General features: G+C 41.1%; 1 protein-coding gene across 4 annotated transcripts in view; it reads left to right on the top strand.

Annotated features, from left to right (window-relative positions):
• ST7 (suppression of tumorigenicity 7) overlaps window positions 1-22,985 on the top strand; it is a 131,394-nt gene that overhangs the window by 60,676 nt on the left and 47,733 nt on the right. For 2 of the 4 annotated variants that reach the window (XM_041421075.1, XM_041421076.1), the window contains exons 2-3: window positions 12,225-12,307; window positions 19,712-19,871. In XM_041421075.1, the coding sequence (XP_041277009.1) occupies window positions 12,225-12,307; window positions 19,712-19,871 (243 nt within the window). Of the gene's footprint in view, window positions 1-12,224; window positions 12,308-12,350; window positions 14,641-19,711; window positions 19,872-20,144; window positions 20,434-22,985 lie in introns of those variants that run through there. The other 2 variants (XM_041421079.1, XM_041421078.1) reach the window with 2 other exon arrangements.

Raw genomic sequence — 22,985 nt, 5'->3', positions numbered from 1 at the left:
TGCTCTTATGCTCTTTTTTATCTCCCAACCCCTTTGTATATAGGGGGTTGGGAGAAAAGCAAGCAAGTTTGCTTCACAGACCACCTTGGGTGTACACTACTGTGCTGTCCAGGCACAGACTGGACCTGGACAGGTCTGCTGGAAAGTACAGGATGTAATGCCTTCCTTTTGATACAGTCAGCTGTTTCACCACCAGAATCAATCCTTGGAAGAGGCCAGAGCAGTTCACTTTGAGCGCTACATGCAAGTGAAGGGTCCAGAGGTGGGGGGGGAGGCAGAAATTAGTACAAAGATCTCTGCTGCTTTTGCACACAAAAGGTTACTTAGGTCTCTTCCCAAAGCACCGTCAGGGATCCAGAGCACTGCATGGAAAAACTACAGGCAAGCCAGCCATGAAGCTGGGAGTAGAAGCCGAGATCCATTGCAAGTTCCATGTTGCTCCAGTATTATATATCCCTAAGCACATCTCTCTCATGGGAACTTCCAGCCAGAAAGGCAGCTGCCCTTTCGGTGGTATTTTGTGCTTTGAATAACAAGCAGTAGGGGTTTTGGTGGTCATTTAAATGCTACAGTTCCAAGTCCTTAAACACACGTAGCAGGTTCTGAATCTCTCTGTTTCTCAGCCAAGTGGCATTTTGAAAAGCATTAAGTTAAGCAGCCTCCTACAATAATTTTGCATTCCCTCTTTGAGCTTTCTGTACCAGAGCCCACTTCAAATGTATTCCTGTATTGATTTTGGTATTCTGCCACTCTCAAAGTTTTGTTCTGGATTTTTCTGTTGAAGCAGTTGCTTGTTCAGATGTGTGTTCAGAGAGGAATTGGCTCCACGTGCCACACACTTGGAGGTCACTTTCACTCTCCCTCAAAGGCCAGACAGAAAGTCAGTTCCTGACCACAGGTGTAGGGACAACTGGGACTGGATGGGAGGTCCCCCAGCTGTTGAATCCTTTTGCATTGGCATTCCCCTACCCAAAAAACCCTAGAAACTTTTAGTACTTCATTTAGAGAAAACATGGCAAGTTTTAGCTTTACAGACAGCTTTTCCAGGGCGTTCTAAATAGGTCAAATTAATGGACAGCAGCAAAAATTCCAATGCAGTGATGATTGTAATTAACCACCGGCATCGGAAGATTAGCATAGCCATGGTCACTAGTCCTAGGTACACTAACGTGACCAGAAGAGGAACAAGCAGATGCAAGAAAACCACAGCATTTTGATGAGCTGTTTTTGCAGCATGGCCTCCTCAGGTCACCAAGTGCAGTGATGAAGTAGCACTCAGTCATGTTTGGAAATCAGTAGAAGCAATGACCGCCAGGTCATGTGCTCAGGTCTTATCAACCCTAGAGAATGGAAAGCTGGGCTCCTGAGATTTGTCTCACCTCAGTGACATTGCCTGCCTGACCAGACTTTGAAAGCCACTTCCTGATTGTAGATGTTCAGTTTGAGCCATCATGGCCTGATTTTTGAGGAACTCACTCTAGTCAGTGTCAAGGGGGGAACTTGCAAAGAGGATCTTCAGCCACTGCTTGCCTGTTTTGAGACCCAGATCTGCATGATGCAGTGGAATGGAAGGGCAGAGTTGCTGACGAGCCGTGCTTTTGTCACACCCTCCCTTCAGCTCAGCATCTTTCTCACAAGCCAGTGTGCAAGAAACTGTGCAAAACCCAAGGCATAGACATAATCACAAAGGGCTTTTCTTAAGTTGCTTTCTGTATTGTCATTTCTAGAATCCAGCTGCAGTTTGATACGGTGTGACATGCAGAGTATTTCCCAAGAGTTATTTACTAAAATGTGGGGGTATGCTCTTCAGCTCCTTGATGTCTACCTGGAGAATTCAGGCAGGTAAATGAGTGTTTACTTTCACACATTCCCAGCTGGATCTAAATGTGGAAGCTTCCAAACACAGCTTTGAATTTTCAAATTAGAGGTGATGCAGTATGTGAGTGGGGCAAGAACAGGGATGAGAACACAGGTTACACTAAGTTATGTGCAGGTGTTGCTTCTCATACGAATCTCACATCTACCAGGGGTGCCATATTTGACTAATTTAGTCCTGCATTTTTCACTTGTCCCTCCATGGTGGTTGGCTTTAGAGGAAAAGAAACCTGACAGTAGCTGCCAGGTAACTCGCAGTGCTGGGGTTAATGTGTGGAGGGGTGGGGGTGGTGTTTCTGAACAACCTGACTGCTGCCCAAGGTAGGGTACCAGTTTGAGTCCTACCTGCAAGTCCTGCTCCACCCCTCCTCTGGTTCCTCCTACCTGCATGAGGAGAATCACCTCTGAAAAGATTCAGTAATTTTAAACAGAAGAAAGGGAAATTAAAGAAGACACTTTTGGACAGAGTGCTATTTCAGTTATTTTCAGCCAAGTCAGCCACGGTCATGTTTGGAATTAAAGCCATCAAATATTCAATAAGAAAAATAATGGGTGTCTTGCACTGCCTTTTCTCATGGGATTTCATCAAAGCTAAACCAAATATCATTATTGTTAATGAGGTAGACTAAGTGGCATTTAATTTGTCTTCTCATGAAACAAAGCAAACTTTAAAACTGTGGACAGTCTGGTTTTGTCTAGTGGGCACCCAGGACCTTTAAAGGAAATAGCACTGGAGAGAGACTCACTGTCTGTGGGCAACAGAACGACCGCCCCAGCCACAAGATGGTAATTTTGAAGAAGTCTAACTTCATGCTGTTTGTCCATAAGTCTGTGTGAGAGGTGTGCTCCCTCAAATTCCACTTCATCATTTGCTTTGCATTTGGTTGGAAATTCTTAATCTGGAGCTCATTCTACTGAAGATCTTAATTATGCAAAATTCCCCCCTGACTTTTGTCTCCTCATCAGTCAGGTCCTTAATGCAGATTGCAGTTCTGTCTGCAGAGTTACTCTAGAGCCTTTTCCATTTTAATAAATGTTGGATATCCCAAGAGACTGGTAGACAATGGAGATTATACAGTACTTGTCAAACCTGCTGCTGTGCTTTCTTTGAAATACCCCAAAATAGAGGCAAAGAGGTAAAAGTTTTCTACTTCCCTTGTCTTCTTTTTCTTTTGGTACAATTACTGTGTGAGTCACACAGTGTTAAGAATATTTTGAAGGGGAAAGCTGATTATTAGGTACACAGCAATAATGAATCACACTTGCTGGAAAAATCATTTTCCCCTTATTTCGGTGCCACATTACACAGGCCATCAATTACTGAAAAAATACAAATCCCTGCTTCATATAGAAATTTATCATAGGTTGAAATTTCTTATGGGAGAAAAAAAAGGCACGAACACCTTATTGATTTTATAAGTAGGTGAGTTTTCAATGACAGGATAATGATATCAGCTATTACAGATCTCCAGGGAATTTTCATTACACTGCTGGCTCTAATTATGAATGTTTTCTAGTCACCTCTATTCCAAGAAGCACCTTGCAATTTCTTGTATGCAAAGAGATCGGCATCTTAGAGACTCTCAAAATAGATTTACTATATAGTCAGGCTGCCAAGGTTAGAACAGAAATGTCTGAAATGGAGTATTTCTCCAGAATTTTTTAAAAAATGTTTTTATTTAAAAAACGTTTAGTCAATATACAAATTTCAGCCCAGTTTTCTGATTTTTTTTCTTTCATTGCTGAGACAATTTCGTTTGTTGCACAAGTCATGGTGTTCCTGTCTTTTTGTGTGCTGAGGAATGCAACACACAAGCAAAGATGGAAAGTGTAGCACTGCTCATATCTGTTGGTTTAGTGCTCCTATCAAATCCTGCCTGGAACAAAAGGAGGCACAAAAGGAGGCTGCAGGGCAGCTGAGGGTGCTTTGTTCATGTGTCTCTTTTGTCTTAGCATGGCAATACCTCTTCTCAGAGAGGTTCCTGGATAATGGGAACCCATGGGATATTTTCTCTTTTGTGGAATGCTGGTGAAAGTGCTTTGCATGATTTGTCTCTCTAGAGCAGATTAGCCTTTGTTATCTCTGGCATTGGAATTAATCACTGTGACAAACTTTTAGGGTATTCTTTACACAGCTAATGAACCAACATCAAAAAGATTTAATGGTGCAGTTACCTCCCTGAGTGCTGCATGAAAGAAGAGGGCAAAACATACCCATTCCATTGAGAGAGCTGTACTGATCTGGTACGTGGAACAAAAGCCCTTAATTTTCTTAAATGATTCTAGATAATTAGGTTTAGTGATTGGCTTTTGTTTTAATACAGCTTTGAAAGGCTAAACCACATAAATCTGTGTGTAATATTGCCTAAGAATAATCAGCAGTTAAGGTAACAGGTGTGTTTAACTTTGCAGAGTGCCTGTCCAAACTGGATAAATATCTGTCAATTCAGTTACGTAATGTTAAGAGGAGTCTTGAAATGGGGATTTCTTTGAACACTTTGGAGTGAAGAGTGGAAAATAAGGTATCTTGTTGCAGTGTTTAAGTACATTTTTGCAATGAAATACATTACTAATGATTTTTGGTGGAGTTCAATTGCTGTGCACCCTAAACTGAAGACCTAGAAGACTTTCAGACATCTACCTGATAAACTGTGCAACAGCCATCCTCTTGTCCTACTCTTGTTTTCTCTTAGAAATGTGTATCCAAGAGAAGGTGGATGTTCTGCATGATGATACTCTGCAGTCACCTGAGAGACCTCTTGGGAATCCATCCTCATTTGGCTGTTGCATCACATCGGGATTTCCTTTGCTTTTGTGTTAGGGAATTCGGTGATACACATGCTGGTATGTGTGTGATTAGAAAAGGAAGCCACAGCCTAACTGTGAAGGTGCTCTCTGCAGTGTCTGGACTGGTTCTGCCTACAAAGACATCCGTCACAAATCTGAGAGAGCACTTCCTCATGCAGTGCAATGCTGAACTAAAAATTTGATAAGGATTCATGATTCTTGAAACTGAATCAGCAGGGAAGATGTGTATAATTACAATGTTTCAAATCAATTTGCAAGCAACCTGATTTTAGAAGAATTAAAGCTGAAAGTGTTGCAAGAGAATGTGACTGACAACCAAGCAACAACATGACTTTATACATCCACATCTCTAAAAATGCAGGTATTAATATCTCTACTCAACACGTCATTGCTCATCCTTGATTCCTCATTCTTACTTGACCCAGTCTTTCCTTTCCACTTGTACATTATTAATATCATTAGTCTGCTTTTAGCATTAGGACGCCGTGATGGTCATAAAGAAATGCACAGTTCAATCTCTGATAGCTGAGGGCTGCAAGGGAAGTGGTTTCTCCCTTGTTTTCTTTAAATGGAAATGCTGTCGGGATTTTGTTGGTCTGGGGGGAGGGGACGGGTGGTTTTTTTAGAAGGGTTTCTGCTGCCAACTATTAGCAAATCTTGGTGTTCATGCAGCATGCTCTGCAATTAACGGAAGCTGTGTAATTAACTCATGTCTCCACTGCATTGTGAAAACAAGAGCAAATGTCCCTATCCCTTGGCAGGGGTAACTATGTGTCAGAAAATTTGCATTATAATAGTGACTTGCATTGGGGAAAGTTGATCGTCTTTTCTTCATATTTTTACTTTCCCCAAATCTGCAAGGTAGGGAGTTCATGACCTCAGACAAATTGAATAGCAAAATACTGTGCTTGGACAAAGTTACAATAAGTTGGCTTTAGTATTTAAACACCAAGACAGAATGTTTTCCTTGGGGTGGGTATAGTTGGAGTGCATTTTCTGCCTCTATGTGAAACCTCTCCATTCCTGAGGTACAGTGTAGCTGTTGACCACAGCAGGACATTCTGGGAAAATTTAGCTGGGAATGGGAACCTTTAGTAGCACTTTGTGAGAAAAAGCTTTGGGGTGTATTTGTTAGCAAGGAACGACTTCTGGATACCATCGCTTCCCAAATGACCAAAGCTGTTACTGTTGGCAGTCTTATTTCTCCCAGTGAAAAGGTACTTCTGACATGCAAAGCATCTCTTGCTGAAGTAAAAATAGCCTTTGTTTGCATTCATGTTGCCTGTGTAATTTCTTGCGTCTTTTTTTACTTTTGCCATTCTTGCCTCTATCATCTTCTTTCTATGTATGATAATTTTTACTGCCATTCCATTTTCTAATTTTCTTTTAGCTTATCTCTGTATTTTACTAGTTTTCTGTGCTGGATATAATTTGCTCAGTGGGAAATTGGGTCGCAAAGTGGAAAGAATGTTAGTTACAATTTTCAAAACTCTTTATTTTTCAGTTATAAGTAAATCAACCTGAAAGTTTTTGACACATAACTGGTCCTGTGTTCACTACCATCTGCTCTTTCTTCAGCTTTGTGGCTGATGGCCTCTCCAATCATACCAAATTTTACTCCATAAGCCTGTCCTCACTCACTTTCCCTTTTTATTGTGTCACTCTATTGAAAGGGAAAACCTGCATTTAAGATGTGGAAACATGGAAGAGACAGTCTGGTGGTCTTCCATCCAGAAACTTTTATTTCACTAATTTGAAATACCTGTATGGGCAGAACTTTGATTATGCACAGCTATGTAGTTAATCAGAGCTGAAGTAACCAGAGGCTTCTGGTGCATCACCATCTTCTCTCACATGGGCTCTGATCCAGTGGTAACTGAGAGCTACAGACTCCTGGACATTGGCACAGGCTCCAGGTGTCTGAACGTGACTCTCATTCAGCCTTTAGGATGGGACTGGGTGGTTGAAGAAAGTGAGTGGGCATCTGGATTTCCTTTTTTCAAATTTTCGGAAGTTTTTTGAAAACAGATCTAGACCAAAGGCCTTACAGAAGGAAGCTGCGTAGCATCTGCAACAAGTAAATGGAAAATCTCTCTGTAGCATTCTGAAACTTTTGAATGCTTACTTCTTCTTTGGTAATTCCTTTAAGAAGTCTGAAGAAGTTAAAAAAATCTTGGCAGCTTCCCAGGGAAAACCCTGGTAATTGGTGAAAGTGCTTTTGTTTTTCTGAGACAATACTCTGTGCTAGCTTTAAATCGGATGGGGTTTGTATTTACATTTAGCTGGAGACTGTCACAGTATATAATGCTTAATTCAGCCTGACCCTAGTGTGTTTTCCCAAAAGTACATTATAGGCAACATTCTTATGAGGGAGGGGTTGAGAGTTGAGAAAGTTTAAGTACAAACAGTTTAATTAAAGTCAAGAGTATGTAGTGTTTCATACTCAGAGAGGGAAAGTTTATACAATTAGTAAGAGAAGTTTACTGAACTTAATTTTGCCCTCTTTGCTGACGCTTTGGTAGAAGAGTTCTTTGTTGCTGCTACAATTTTGAACTGAGGAGCTTCATTAATCCAAGCAGAGGACCCTGTGAAACTAGCCAGTCACTGCCCTATCTTCTGTACTATGTTGGAACAGCAGCCTGAATGGATGGTTGCAGTGAAAAGAAACTAAATTGCTGTGTCAAAGGTCTCCAGTGATAGGTCTCTTAGCTTGTTGTCTGTCTAAGTGATTTGGGGCTCTTGGCACTGGTGTTAAAAGAGTTTGCATCAGTTTGCATACCAAGCAAATACACAGAGGAGAAAGTGCAGCAGAATTTCTTAGTGACACAGATATTATAGCTGTGATGACTTAAGGACTGGCAGTGTGCTAGCAGGGTTCTGTGACTATAAACTTTTATATATTTTCTGGCAATTTGCTCTTACAAAATTAACTACTGTACCAAATTTTTTGGGTTTTTTTATTAAGTCAATTTATATATTATTTATTTACACATTTTTTTTATTTAACAAGGTTATTGAGATATATATCATTTTACCTGCATTTTGAGATAACAAAGAAGTGCCATAAATGATAGCATCCTGTCTTTGCTTGATCTGTTGGTGTATGTGATTTATGTTACATTGCTATTAAATTTTTATTTGGACATTACTGTACACTTATATCACCTCACATTCAGAAGTAGGTAATGGGACTGTCATTTTAGCAGCTCTGCATGTGGGAATAGTTGGTAGTTTGCAGTGCTCCCTCCCCTAGTGACTTTCTAATGTAATTAACTGATGCAGCAGTTAATGTGATACTTTCAGCAGTTCAATCCCAATATTTTCTACTGTGTTTCTTGACATGCTTGAATTCTGAATGCCTCAAGACCTTGAAGAAATATATAGCAATAGTGGTTTTATAAAGCAATAGTGGTTTTTTATCATCTTGAGTGATGCATTTTACATGTTTCACAGATTTTGTTACTTGAAGAATACCTGAATTTTCCTCTTGTGTTTAGTCCCAGGTTCAGAATGAATCACAAGTATTGGAAATGAGTAATATATATAACAGGAATAAAATGGCATCTGCTTTCAAAAACGTTTCAGTCACCTCTTTTGATTAGTCTCAACTGGGAATGTTAGATATAAATGTTAGATTTTGTAACTTGTTTGCTGTGAATTGAATAGGATGTCAATTCATCTCTGTGAGCATGCACAGTTAATGATGAAATAACAGTACTTCCCTAGGTAGTATACAGAAGGATGAAATAACTTACCAGTGTAACTTAGGCACTTCTGAAAATGTAAATATGCCTTATTCTGAATGTCTCAGGTATTACTAAAATGAAAGCAATAAAGAGAAGGGAGGAAAGAGGGGATGGAGTCAGGGGGTGGAGGGCCAGGAGTCTTTCATAAGTATGTTTGGCTTTTTTAGACAGAATTTATAGGTCATGCTGATTTTCTTTTAAAAAATACAAAACAAGCTGTACTAACACACCTAAAACAGATCATTCACTGTCAAAAACCTGTGCAAGTAATTGGGATTTGACAGTAATTTCAAACAAGTTACCACTGTAGGAACATCAGGCAAGTTTCTTTGTCTAGATACTCATTACTTGTCCTTTTTAAGTCCTACCAGATTACAGACAGGAGATGATATTGTGAACTGAATAGCTGCCAAATCTTCCCTTTGTGAACAAAAATAATTAGGCATACACTGAAATTCAGAAGAAATGACATACAGTACTAGCTTTTGCTGATGATTGTACCTGGCTTCTTTATTCTGCAGTCATCTGCTACTGACTTCAGCTCACGTTTCTCAGAAATCTCTCTGCTCCTCAATCCTGCTACATCATCAAATGGAAATACAGAAGTAAAACACTCCTATCCAAATTTAGGCAGATGGACAGGTAGCATTATCTAATAGCTCTACTTTACTGCAACACACTCAGGAGCCCTGATTCCACTGGGGGATGGAAATGTTGAATGTGATAGTGATTTCTTCAGTGTCAGAATGCTGACTGTAAAGAAATGCTCCCTTTTTTATAATGATATATATCACAATGCAAAAGTGGATTGATTTTTATTCTTGAGATTAATTATTATGAGAACTAGGCCTTGATATAGTTTTTACTGAAACAATGATTGAATTCTCATTGACTTCAGAAAAAAATAGTCAGACCACACATGCTTAGTTTTACTGTTTTGGAGATATGTTTCTTATTAGAAAGTACTTCGTTTTGTTAATAATATTTATGGAGACAAAGGAACTGGGAGAGTAGCTAGTAATTGGCTAAAGGTGATCCTTTTCATAATGAAGTAGAAGATTCTTATATTTAATGAGTGGGAAAAAGAATGGCCAAAGGATTAAAGAGATACATTCCACATAAACAGCTCTGGTCATTGAGTGCACATGTATCAAATCTACTGAGTTATTTCAGTTATCTCAGAGTCTGGCCCATGAAATCTAAAAGCATCCAGCATCATATCTGTTCACCTTGCCAGTTCCTGTGACTAAGCTGTAAAAGTGAAGAATTGCAGCAGCTTATAGTAAGGAGGATAAAGGAGCACCAGTATATGTGCAGACAAAGGAGAAAGCAGTAACACTTGTGGAAATTACAGATAAATAAAATCCAATCTCCTTTCACATGTGAGAGTTTCTCATAAACCAGTATACATTGCTTGTAAAAGAGTGGTGACAGAGGAAAGCTAATAGCATTTCCAATCAGCCTTATTCAGTCTACACCACTCATGAGCTCCATACGGCAAATTTGTTGAGAGGGCTCTTCCAAGTGGGGATCTATTTCCCAAAACAATTTTTATGGCTGGAAGTCAGTAATAATACTTAAAGCAAATAGACTATATCCTTATTCAATGGATATGCTCATGTGGAATCTTCACAGTAGATTTAGATGGCTCACAGCTTCAGAAATCAAATTACTTCCAGGGTAATGGGAAATTTTAATAGAAAAAATTCCAGCATTCCGTAAGCTGTGAAGCTGTGGTTGGAGAGTGGAAGAGAAAGATCCCCTGTAAAGTCTCTTGCTGCCTGGCTTTTCATGTTATGTTGGCACTGCAGTAGTACTGTGTTACAAGGTAGAACACAGGCATCTATATCCCATCATAGCATATTCTCTCTCAGGCATATCCTGACCTAAGCAAAGGAAGTCGTTTCAGTGGCGGTCTGAAATTTCCCCAGTGACATAGTTTGAGTATGTCTCTGGCTTACATATGCATTCCAAAATGAGGAATGTTTCTTCTAAAAGACTCAGGGTAGTTGGTGAAGCCAAAGTTATTTCAGTCTCTCCATTCCTCTTCCTACTTAGTAGGTGCTGTGGCTGAAGAAAGCAGGGACTACTATTTCAAAGTCTGCTTTTATTAGACATACAGTCTACTTTTATTGGAGAGGAGAGGAGAGGAGAGGAGAGGAGGATTAAAACTGTAGCTGTGTTGCACACAGCAGTTTGGAGGATGTGATGCTAATTTACACTAGCTGAGAATCTGGCATCCAGTGCATTTGGGAAAGAAAATGTACAATGGCATTAAAACCCACCAGATTTATTCTTTGCTATATCAGCTTGGTGCTTAATGCCACTCCAGTGGACTAGGAAAGGACAGTTCCATTTCAACACTTTATGTCTTCAAGAAAAATAAACAACACAGAAAATACGCAGCCAAAACGCAAACGAAGCAGCGGAATTTGGCTTTAATCTTTCAGTAATGCATTTCTGGAAATAATTTATTTTTTTTACTGGTCATGGAAAGTGAATCATATGTTTGATGGTTTGTATTCTGCTATTGTTGTCTCCTCTTCATTTTTAGGCTTCATATTATTTAATTTCTGCTAGGTGTTATTTCTAAAGAGAACAGAACGAACTGAGGGCCTCACACCCTCAGGTCTCACACTATCCAGGTCTTTTATCAATGTTTTTTAATGACTAGTACTCTGCTACAAGCCTTCTAAATTTACCTGCTAAACTATTGTCGGTTCCCTCCCCAGTCCTGGATACATGTACATACACAAATATATACATGTGTCTGTATATATATAAATGTATATATGTATGAGAAATTCTTTGGCACTGGTTAAGGATGAGACCAGTAGGGTTGTTTACAGAAGGTATTCTGACTCTTTATGTGGTTTAATAAGAAATTACTTCATTTGTAGAAGATGGAAGTGATGGAATGTTGCGTTTTCTTTAAATATCCGGAATTTAGTATAACTCCAGTTCTTTCTAATAGCTTCTGTAGAATCATCAAAAACCTAGAATATTTTCTAGGTACTCTTAAGGCCAGCCATAGGGATTTTCTGTGAGGGATGAGTATGACTACCTGGTGATTTTCTCAGGAGCTTTCAGGATGGGATACGAGTAGAAAAGCCCTTTGGATTTCCAAAAACCCATACAGATGGAATTGCTCATCTGACTTCACTTCTGCCCTAGATTTCAGATAGTCTGGACAACTATCATGATTTTCACCCCTGACTATGAAAGCTAGTTAGATCTTTTTCTAATTACTTACTGTTGTCATACTGAGTGGTTCACCAGTAGAATGAATTAGGAAAATGCCATTATCTTCTACTTTGTAAGTGAGGAACCAAGGTAGTGAGAAGTAAAAAGCTTTAAAAAACTTCATCAAGATCTACAGGATGTTGAGACAATTTTGAATGCAGGACATTGAGACAGACTTCCAAGGTTGCTAACTGCAATAGCATAGATTTCTAATAGCAAAGGCATATAATAAAATGTATTCCATATATCATGGGGAATCCTAAACTCTGTCAGTGGAGCACTGACTGAAATAGGAAAGTTCCAGATATGTGTGCCACTGTATTCCAATGTCTTGTGATTGACTTAGTTGTGAAAACAAAATTCTGCATGTGGCAGCCTAATGCTCTGCTTTATCACATATTAGGCAGATGGAACAGGATGTTATTTATGTTATTTTAACTGTCTTTTTATCAAAGCTAAGGCAATAACTTACCTGCAGTTGAGAGGAGGAAGAGACACGTGGAGAACATGTCCTGCTCTTGTACTCATGGTTTCCTCTCTTTTCTTTTTCAGTGAGTATGTTTTTGAACACATTAACCCCCAAGTTCTATGTTGCCCTGACAGGCACATCCTCATTAATCTCAGGACTTATTTTGGTAAGTACTACCTCTATTGATATCACTTTAGAATTTCATTTTGATATCCGGAATTGTATTTCAGGCTTCCTGCAGATTAATAGGTATCTTTTTTTCTTCTGTAAATTTACAGTTCTGCAGCACATAAAATTTGTCTTTATTTTTATGTCTCTTTTTGTGTGAATGAAAAAAAAAAAAAAGGGTTTCAGTGCTGTATCTTTGAAGACAAAAAAAGTCTTGAAGAACAATGTGACTCACTAACAACCCTACAGTAATTCTTAACAAGTATTTGCACATTAAGTGCTTTCCTTGACAAGTTGTATGCTTTTAAAATCTGCTGGATACAAGCTGTAGACCCTCCCTCACCACACCAAACCAGGCATGTAACTGAGGGACCAGTGAGACCAAGTGTAAGCTATTGTAGTAATAAGTGGAAAGAGGAGTGAAAGAGAAACATGGCTAGAGACTGGTTCACATCATCTCAAATCTGCTAATCTCAGAGAAACCCGAAAGTAGCTCCAATCCTAACTGAACACTATCAGTTTGGTTTGGGAAACCCACATCTCTCACTTCCACATTGCCTGCAGCCAGTGTAGATAAACAAATGGCATCCTTGACTACTTAATGCCTGTGAGACTCTCATCACTTAGATGATTGCAGGTATAAAGCAGAAGGTGCACTGCTGCTGTGCCTTGCTCTGAGTTTCCTCATAGCAGAAGGCAATTACCTAATGTTTGCACCTTGGGCATTCATCAGTCTTGCATGGATTGAGCCCCAAAGCACTCGATGGAGCTCCAGAGAGATCAACAGATCTTTCAGAATATGAGCAAGAGCCAGACCTGTAAGACTTGGATTCAGTTCAGCAGAGCTCACTCAAACATACAGGAGAAAAATAATGTTAGATGCAGCACTGTCACTCAGAAAGAAGAAAATGCTGGGTGCCACCACCAAGATGAGAAGGATTGAGAGAAATAACATGGCTTTCACAGACACGATTCCGTATTTGTTTGTACAGGGAAAAGACAGCAGGAGGAGGTGGCAAGACAAAGACAGTTTATTTTTTGCCTTATTGAATTACATTACAGAATCAAACAGGAATAAAAACTTTGAAGAGTGACTAATTTATGTGAAACTAAATTCATCATTGCAAATGTAGGTACATTTTATACTGTACTCATTAAGGTAATTTCTGAGGAGTGAGCTCAGCAGGCGACTTGTGAGCAAGGAATTTCTAAGTACTGTACTTTGATGGGAAGTACAAGAAGGAAGTGGCAAGAAGTACTCAAGACTATGATATGGAGTGGAGAATGGGCAAAAGGACACCAATAGAAACCTTTCACAAAGAAATCAGATAGGAAGTCACTTAGTATTGCATGAGAGTCCATTACGAACAAGTTGAAGAAACAATGAGGTGATGGAGGTGTAGACACAGAAACCAGACTGAAAGCCTTTTTTGTTTGTTTTTTCTATCTTCACCACTGCTATCAGTTGTTGTTTGCTGTTCATATGGCACCTTCCTAAATGTGAAAAACATATATAGGCCAGACAGGTAACAGCCAGGAACCCTAGATTGTAGGGACCACTGTCTGTGCTGAGAGGAACATGTTTTCTGTAAGTTTGATAATGGCAAAAGAACGAAGCAGATGTGGTCATGAAAAGAAAAAAGTTGACCAGATCATGCATCAGAAAAGACAGCTGATTAAGTTCTAGTGAGGTAGTGCTAGCTTTTCATTAGCCCAAGTGTGCTTCAGATTAAATATTTCTTACTCTTGCTGTTTACCAGTAGCCCAGTTTTACATGCTGTTTACCATGACCAGTAACATGGTGAATTGCCTCCATTGCCACACACTTACATCAGACTACACAGCATCATCAGTTCTAAACAATTCTTAGTCCTGTTAATGATATTAAGTGAAGTTCTTATATAAAATAAACATTCTCTTGTCAAATCTACATCACTGGGGTACTTTTTAGGCTAGATGTACTATTATTACTTGGAATTTTCCACCATATGGGCTGGCAGATTTCTTTCCATTATCAGTTGGCTCCAGTTCCTAATCAGAAGGAGAAATCACAGCACTGCAGGTTATGAAATAATGGAAAATTCCATCATTTCAAAAGTGTGGTTACTGATGGGAAAGTGATTGCTTTTCCTAACTCTTGTTTGCTTCATGAAACAATGACTGCAAAGTTCAGCTTTGGGCAATTGAATACTACATTGCTCCTTTGCAAAACACTACACTCCTCTCTTATTTTGGCTCATACTTTGTTTTAATTCTTTAGGTAAAATTCTGGCCTCACTGCAGGCAATGTGACTTAATTGAAGCAAGGATTTCAGATCTCTTTTCTTACAGGTCAGAACTGTGCAGAAAATACTTTTCTATCTCATGCATTTTCCTTAATTACTTGACTACAGCACATAGTTAAAAATTAACAATTTGGCATATATTCACTTCATCCACACAGTATTGTAAGCATCAAAAATAAGAAGATTTAGTCCACAGTTGCATTAGAAATACTGTATTGGAAACTTGGTTCCACCACAGTAACTTTTAATGCACTGTGCTGTTCTTCCAGTGTGCTGTCTCACAGAATACAATGAGCTGCATTGTATTCGATGTCTGGGAGGCTGGGGTTTTCCACAGGTAGGGTAATAAAACTGTCACAAAACACACCTGACATCCAGTAAATGCTGTGAACTAGAACTATGCAAATGCCACTGAGATTTCTAAATAAAGCCACATATTTAACATACAGTTATCACCAAAGTTGTTCAGCAAGCATGTGAGGCACTTGCACTGCAAACTGATAGAGTCTCAGTTCCAACAAAGCACAGGTAGAAGTGAACCTCAGACTTAAATATCCACAAGAATTCCTTGTTATTCTACTTCGGAGCTTGGGAGAGTACTAAGTGTCTTCTGCTACACAATGAAAAGCATTCTGCAATGAGCAAATACCAGGTCTTCCAGATGCAAGAATTAGAAAGGCAGCCTACAGAGGCAGAGCATGAGTCTAGACACTGCCTAGCACTGAGCAGCTAGGCTGTTTGCTACTGCCCAAGTACGTAGCATACTGTCAGAGTCACAGCCTTTTGTAGCCAATGGTACCAGTACAGGAAGTCTGAGAGAGAGTCTGAGTAACACAGAAGGACTTGTCTTATTTTCTGCAGATACTAATTGTTTCACTGCCTTTGTGTAGTGTGCTGCAGAGGGCCAGAAAGGTGGCTGAGTTCTGGGTGCTGCCACAGACTCTGTGGAAGTCTGACAGTTGTGCAGGGACAGTCTTTGAGGGCTGAAAAGCAATACATGGTAACCATTCAAAATTTCTGCACTGCTCAGAGAAGGCTCAAGGTCAGGAAGGGCAGAATCATTGTAGGGAGTTCCTAAGAAACTGGAAACCCTTGCCAAGGAGCAGATGAGAGAGGAAGGGTCTATTGGAAGGCAGGCTGTAACCCAGTCCACAGACAAGAAAATTCTGTCATAACTAGGTGAGGTCTACACAGTGTTGAGAGAAGTAATACACTTAATACAGGCAATATGTTATTTTCTTTTGTGTTTTTGTATTTCCAGAGGTGGATGAAGTAATTAATTTTGAATACGCTGCCCACTGTCATTGCTTGTATGTTCTCCTGCTAACTCTTTGAGATAAGACAGATGGGGGTTCAGTAACCAGGAGCAGAGTCTAAGAGGATGCTTAGTGGGTGTATTTAATCTAGAAGGAGTGGGGGTGCTTATCCTTCAAGGCTGTCATCAAGGACATTCAGCATGGTCAGAGGCATGCTGTTTCCTAGATCCAAGATGGGCAGGACTGGAGGATCAGGAGGCTACCCCTAACAGCTAAATAAAACAGACCAGCAGCTTACTTTGTTGGAAGGAGGCAAGTAGCATTGTATAGTCACACTCATATGAATAAACACTCTTGCTTCCCAAACTACGGATGACCTTTTCTATAATGTCTACTGGAAGCAGCCCCTGAGCTGTAATACACCTGGAACATTTGCAGTCATTGCCTGGGAGAGTTGACACAGGCCACAGGCCAGGTAGTGTGCTAGCAAACAAACGGCATGGATTGTTTGAGCCAAACCTGTGCTGTGGTCCCTTTTATTTATAAAATAGGCTTAACCATGGAATCAAGTTTTGCCAGCACTGTACTGTTCTTCCAGAGAGTAAGTGTCCTTTAACTCCATTAGATTGGTTAAAGAGTACTCCAAATCTACCCGTCTGAGACCTAAAAGTCTTATTACAATTAGTCTTTATAGTAATTTATTCTATCAGATGATCTCTCATCTGCTGAACTGTCAAAAGATTCTTGACTTCACATGGCTTTCAAACTGGATGATGCAGTTAGAAGTCAAATTTGATTTGTAGAAATCAGGTTTCAAACCAGGTGGTGCTAAGATGCAAAAATTCTCTAAAAAGAATTTATTGTTTTGACTTAAGTACCAAATTACAGATTTTACCTCTTCTACATGCTGAACAAATCACTCGGAGCAAAGGCTTGTGATGATGATGATGATGATTTATGGCTTTAATTTCTAAGAGATGGTATGGATTGAGATCTGGCTGATGTTTCCTGGCATTGGATTCACTCAACACAGCAAATAGTTTTCAAAGCTGCCTTAAACAATTTATGAGCTTCAATGCCATTTTTAAAAATAATTAATGTATTTGTAAGTCTAAGGAGGCAAGTCTGTCTAAGACTTGCAGCTGTGTCACATGTTTGAGCAAGTTTCTGTCACTCAGCTGAACTGTAGCAGAGACTACATTTATATATATGTACATTCTTTGTGATTGTCCCCTCAGTTTCATTGAAATTCAGTGTGACAGCTTCCCAGCTGGTATACATTTGTGCAGGACAAGTGGGCTCAAGTGTGCTTTTGTGCTGCTCACTCCCTCTCTGGGTTTTACTGACCTCATCTAAAAGCTGATCATGACTGAAATAATGAGCAGGAATTTATTAGCACATTTTGCAAAACCTTTTTTATTTCCTCTCTTACAGAAAGCTTTTTAGATACGGTCTGAGTTTTGCATAGCCAGTCTGGCAGCTGTACCTGAGTCCCTGACTTAGGCTATAGTGAGATTCTTACCGAGAATCCGTTGCCTCAGTGCAAGACTATAATCCTTCATTCCTATCACACTCTCCCTCTGAGGCTTTGGACAGGTACAGCTGTGGCTTTTGTGCCTTGATTTGTTCCAAGGCTTTCAAGGACAGAACAGAAACATGTTCAAGCAGATCTCTGACTGTATCTTATGGCATAGCCTTTCTCTTACAGCCAGCCACATGCTTATGCTGCACTCTTAAATCATAAGATGTAAACTTTAACCCCTTAAAAAAGTGTGGTGTGCCTAAGAGCATGAGAACAGCTAAAACCAAAGCTGACACCTGTGCCAGTTCCCTGTCCACCATCTCCAGCATTCAGAGGCAGTGATGCATGCCAGGGGAGGCCTATAAGCAGTGTGGAACAAGTGTTCAGTGACACTGCATCAGCATTCTGTCCTTGGCACTTGGCATTCCCACCTGGCTACTGCTGCAGGCACATGCCAGTGGAACCAGAACAGTGACAGACTCTTCCTCAGACTCTGTGTAAGGAGGAACTGTCCAGGTTGTGTGGATTTTTGGTGACTTGAGGGGGAAAGAGTTCACAAAGATCTGAATATGTTAATGCTCTGGCTTCTCTGTGACTATCTGTTTATCTTCCCAAATGCTATGTGTTCACATAGTCCTTCTGTCTTCTTCCCATCAGACTGCTCCATTCTTTCTTGTCAATGTCTCCCAGAAATGCTATTAGATTGTTTTGGGAAGTGATCTCCAGAGCTGCCACACAATCTTGTGTGAACTCCTCTCAAGTAGCCACCAGCTTCATTCCCTCTCACTCCTGTGCAGATAGAGTGCTTCCATATGAATCCTCTAGGTGCTTTAACAACACATTTGAATTTAGGGGAAGCCCCAGTGCAGAATGCATTGGGAGCATCTTTTGGAGAGGACCATATTTTCCTTCTATGTCAGAAATTTATTTCCCCCTCCTTTAAAGAAGGGGATGGGGTGTAAAAGTATATGTTGTCTACAGACAATCCAATCTCATGGAGACAGAAGCAATTTCAACTATATAAAGAGGTCAAGAGAACTTAAAAATCAAAAGATAGTGAAGGAGGAAGTGTGTGAAGCCTGGCCTGACCTTTTCTGGAGCAGGCAGACCCTGAAGAGGCCTTCCAGAACCTGCTGTCTATTGACTGACCCACCAAAACCTACCCAATAGCACACTGATGGTGACAAAGATGTGAACACAATCCTTTCCCTTATTGTTGATTGTGCCTAGTAGGAAGAGATTTTATCAAAGCTTTTGGTACTGGGGTAACACATGGAGATACCGAGGAAAATGGGAAGGGCAGAGACTTTTCATTCCCCATTTTTAATGCAATCAATATTATGAAGTCCTGCCAAATTTCTCAAAACTCCTTAGATTTGCTTTTGTTTCCTGTGGTATGTAGATGTTTGGGTGATGATTCAAGTGCAGTTTATCTATTCATTATAAGCATGTGTTTCTTTACAATTTTTACGGTCTAAACCTTTTCCATATTTATATGAAATAGTCTTCATTTCCAGGTTTATGTGGTTTCCTGAAATATGTGTACTCTTACTAATATTTTTTCTGTGAAAATACCACAGATATATGTTTATGTGTATAATTTCAATTACAAGGTGTTCTCTTTGGCTGTGAAATGATTTTCCAAATAGATTTCTGTAAATAATTTTTTTTTCTGATTTGCTAGCTTAACCAAATGCCTGAAAATAAAATTAATTTGGAGTCAGCCCAACAAAATAAAACACAGTTCAGCTGGGGGCCGGGGGTGGGGGAAGATCTTAAAAGGAACAGGATTCAGCTTCCTGGAGTTTGTTTGGCGTTCTTATATTTCTTTTTAAAATTAAACTCATTGGAAATTAAACTTATTTTAAATTAAACTCTTTGGAAGCATGTACTGGGGAAACAAGCCAGCCTGCTTTTCTTCACATTCCCTGGACTGCAGAGGGAGTTGAGGCAAGGCGAGGCGGCCTCACCCCTGGTTGCAGCATCCTCTCCATCGGGCCGAATGGGGGGGAGGTTATTCTAGACGTAAATTTAAAGAAAGAGGCCTAACAGCTGAAATATAATATGTTATAGAGGTTATTTGGGTTTAAAAAAAAATTAAAACATTGCGTTGACAAGATTTGACATTTTCCACCTAAGCCTGGGTCACATTTTACTTCTCCGTGTGCTCGGGCAGGGAAGAGGAGGGAGGAGGCCGCGGGGCGGCCGGGGCTGCCTCCTCGCTTCTCGGGCTGCGGAGCAGCGCTGAGAGGGCTGGAGCCGGGGCGGAGGGGCGGGCGAAGGAGAGGGCTGGAATCGGGGCGGAGGCCGGCGGCCCTGACGGCGTGTGTGCCTTGCAGATCTTCGAGTGGTGGTACTTCCGCAAGTACGGCACCTCCTTCATCGAGCAGGTCTCGGTGAGCCACCTGCGCCCCCTGCTGGGCGGGGTGGACAACAGCGCGCCCAGCGCCGCCAGCGCCGCCGGCGGGGACGCGGACTCGAGCCGCCAGAGCGTCTCAGGTGAGCGGCGCCGCGGCCCCCGGGCCTGCCCCCGGGCCTGCCCCCCGGGCCTGCCCCACGGGCCTGCCCCCCGGGCCTGCCCCCCGGGCCTGCCCCCCGGGCCTGTCCCCGGCCTGCCCCCGGCCTGGCCCCCGGGCTGCCCCACGGGCTGCCCCACGGGCCTGCCCCCCGGGCCTGCCCCCCGGGCCTGCCCCGGGCTCCTGCTCCTCCCGGCAGAAGGCACAGCTGCCTCTTAATTGCTAATTGCATCCTTCCGAATTCACGCGGTGTGTTTTGTTCAGGCTGCGTGGTTCATGCATTTGCTTTCTCCTTGTTGTGAGGACCCTGCGAAATTGCACGTGCCCTTTCTGCCCTTTGTCCAGCGGAGGGGCTGCAAAGATGGTTAAGGGGCTGGAGCATCTCGTATGAGGAAAGGCTGGGGGAGGTGGGCCTGTTCAGCCTCGGGAAGAGACAACTGTGAGGGGACCTCATCAATGTCTATGTGAAGAGAGAGTGTCAGAGGGATGGAGCTCGGTGGTGCCGAGCAGTAGGACAAAGGGCAGTGGGCAGAAGCTGATGCACAGTAAGTTCCACCTGAATGTGAGGAAGAACTTCTGCACTGGAACAGGTTGCCCAGAAAGGCTGTGGAGTCTCCTTCCCTGGAGATATTCTAGCACCATGTGAACGCAGTCCTGTGCCATGTGCTCTGGGATGACCCTGTTTGAGCAGGGAGGTTGGGTGAGGTGAGCCACTGTGGTCCCTTCCAACTCAACCAGTTATCTGATTCTGTGATTCTAAAGGCAGGCAGTATTTCTAGTGAAATCATTTTTAGTAATAACCAAGTTGTTTTAAAAAATAATCAGGCAAAGAAGTTAGAAATGTTAATCTGGTTTAGCATCACTTTGGTTTTTAGATAACAAAAACAATAAATAAAAAATAAAAACTTACTTTTTGTAAGTAGTATGTACACAACATTTGGATTTCACCTTGGTAAGTAGAAGCATGGTGGTTTTTAACAGCTTAAGGGCTTGTTATGTTCTGATTCCACTGCTGATTTGCTTTGTGGCTTTGGACAAGTCCTAACGTAGTCAGGCTTTTTTAAAAGGCCTCCAGTTTAAGAGGCATGATTTCAGGCATTTGTGGCCTGAGTTTTAGAGCTTCCAGGCATTCACATCCCCTAAAAGTTTCAGTGCAAGGAGTGAAGGCTCTGACCCTAAGTCATTCAAGCCTGAGGCACTTTGAGTCAGGTGCCTGGGCAATGGTTCCAGCCTGCCTAAAATGAATCAGCCCTCAAGCACTGAAATTTGTGGACTAAAGGAGCTACAGAGGAACTTGTCTCCCTAATTCAGTGACATAGCTGCCTGGAGATTGAAAAATTATCCCATGAGTGATGAAAATGCTGGTATGCTATTGCGTCTGGCTTGAGTGGGATATACTCACTGTTAAAGTCAGGGCAGGAGCATCTGGGTTTGTGTTCCTCATCTGTAAAACACAGCTTATCTGTCTCTGTCCTAGCTTGGCTTACAGGCCATAATCTTAGGAATGTGGCCCTATAATCAACCAGAATTTTATTAAATTTATTTTATGTGCAGGCTTTTAGAATATATCAGAATTTACAAGTGAAGAAAAGTGAATGAAAAGAAAAAATTCGCTTATGGAGAAAACATTGTTCTGCAGTTGAGCTCACTATGTCTGTACCTAGCAAATTTTATCTCTGCTTCTCAGCATGCATGAAAACAGTCAAACAAAAATTAGCTCTGAATTTACATGTTAAATAATGTAGGTGGCTTCACAAAACCTTGTTATTTACTGAGTAAGTCTACTTAAGGAAGCCTCCATACAGCACAGCAAATTCAGCTGTTGTCATTCTCATCTGAAGAGAGTCTGTGAATAGCAGCACTGCATGGTCCAGGATATTAGATTTGGGTGAACTGGCAGAAAGCATGGGATGTCTTGGAACCACCTGTGTGCACTCATCAGTGGGCTCAGTCATACTTCAGCAGCCCAAAATAACTCCTGTCATTTTAAAGCAAAGGCACAGTGTTTTTATTAATGATATTCACACAAGCATCTTGAATTTTCTGATAGAAAAAAATAGTTAAGGAGTGTGTTTGCTTTCAGTGCATTGACACTGAGCTGGGACTCTCAGTGCCTCTGGACAGCGTGTCTGTATGGATAGGCTGTTACTTGTGCCTTCAGGTGGCAATAAAAGGCCGTCTTTACTTCCCCTTCTTGTTGCTCAGTTTAAGCTTTCCCTGCTACAGCGCCAAAATACTTCATACTTTGGATGAAGTGTAACCACTTGAATTCAAATAAGGTGAACAAAAAGTGTCACTGCAGTCAGATAGTTGTTACCCATTGTCATTGGTTGCAAACAGAGCAGGTCAAGACACCTGGAACTGAGAAGTCTGATGTTGATTTCATGTTTATAATGGTTTGAAAGTAATTTTATATAAAAACTGTGGGATTGAAGCTTGTCAAACAGCCACACTCTGTGGCTGCACAGCAGAGCACAGCAGAATGTCAATCAAGCAATTCTGCTGAGTAAACCAGTGGAACTTTCTAATATTAGCTGCCTGCTGAAATGAGTTCTTCAAAAATAAGCTCTTCCCTAAAGTCTGCCTGTTCCTGTGTCTGTGCCATGACTTGCTGGGTAGGCAGCAAACTGAGGGCCCACCTCCTGTTCCACTTGACTACTTTCTGTGTTGCTGAGGGTGTCGAGGGTGTCCTTCTGTTATTGTGGATAATTTATGCTAAATGCTTTTTGTCCATGCCACTGTAGCTCCATACTCAGATGTAGGAGCTGTATCCATGAGAAAAGAAGAGGACTTGACTTGCTGTTCAGTACTTCCTTTCCTAACAGAACAGGCATAAAGGGAACAGGCATATTTGTTACCATAAAGATACCCTTCTGATCCAATATTGTACCAGAAAACTGCTGGTTTGATCTCTTCAGAAATTATGTTAGAAAAATTCATAGGGAGAAATCTGCTGGTTAACGTTTTTAGTAGAAAGCACTTAGTGAAATGCTGGAGGGCCAGTGCTGCTGATGAGTTTTTGCAGAGCCCCATGTGAAGGGTCATCCAGTAGCAGACCTGAGGTGGAATGACATCCTGCCTCTCAGTGAGTCTTTGT

This window comes from Onychostruthus taczanowskii, unplaced genomic scaffold (genome assembly GCF_017590055.1).
Source record: "Onychostruthus taczanowskii isolate IOZ18803 unplaced genomic scaffold, ASM1759005v1 scaffold68, whole genome shotgun sequence".
NCBI lineage: Eukaryota > Metazoa > Chordata > Aves > Passeriformes > Passeridae > Onychostruthus > Onychostruthus taczanowskii.
The sequence above is the reverse complement of the archived record's forward strand: the minus strand, read 5'-3'. Positions and strand labels throughout refer to the sequence as shown.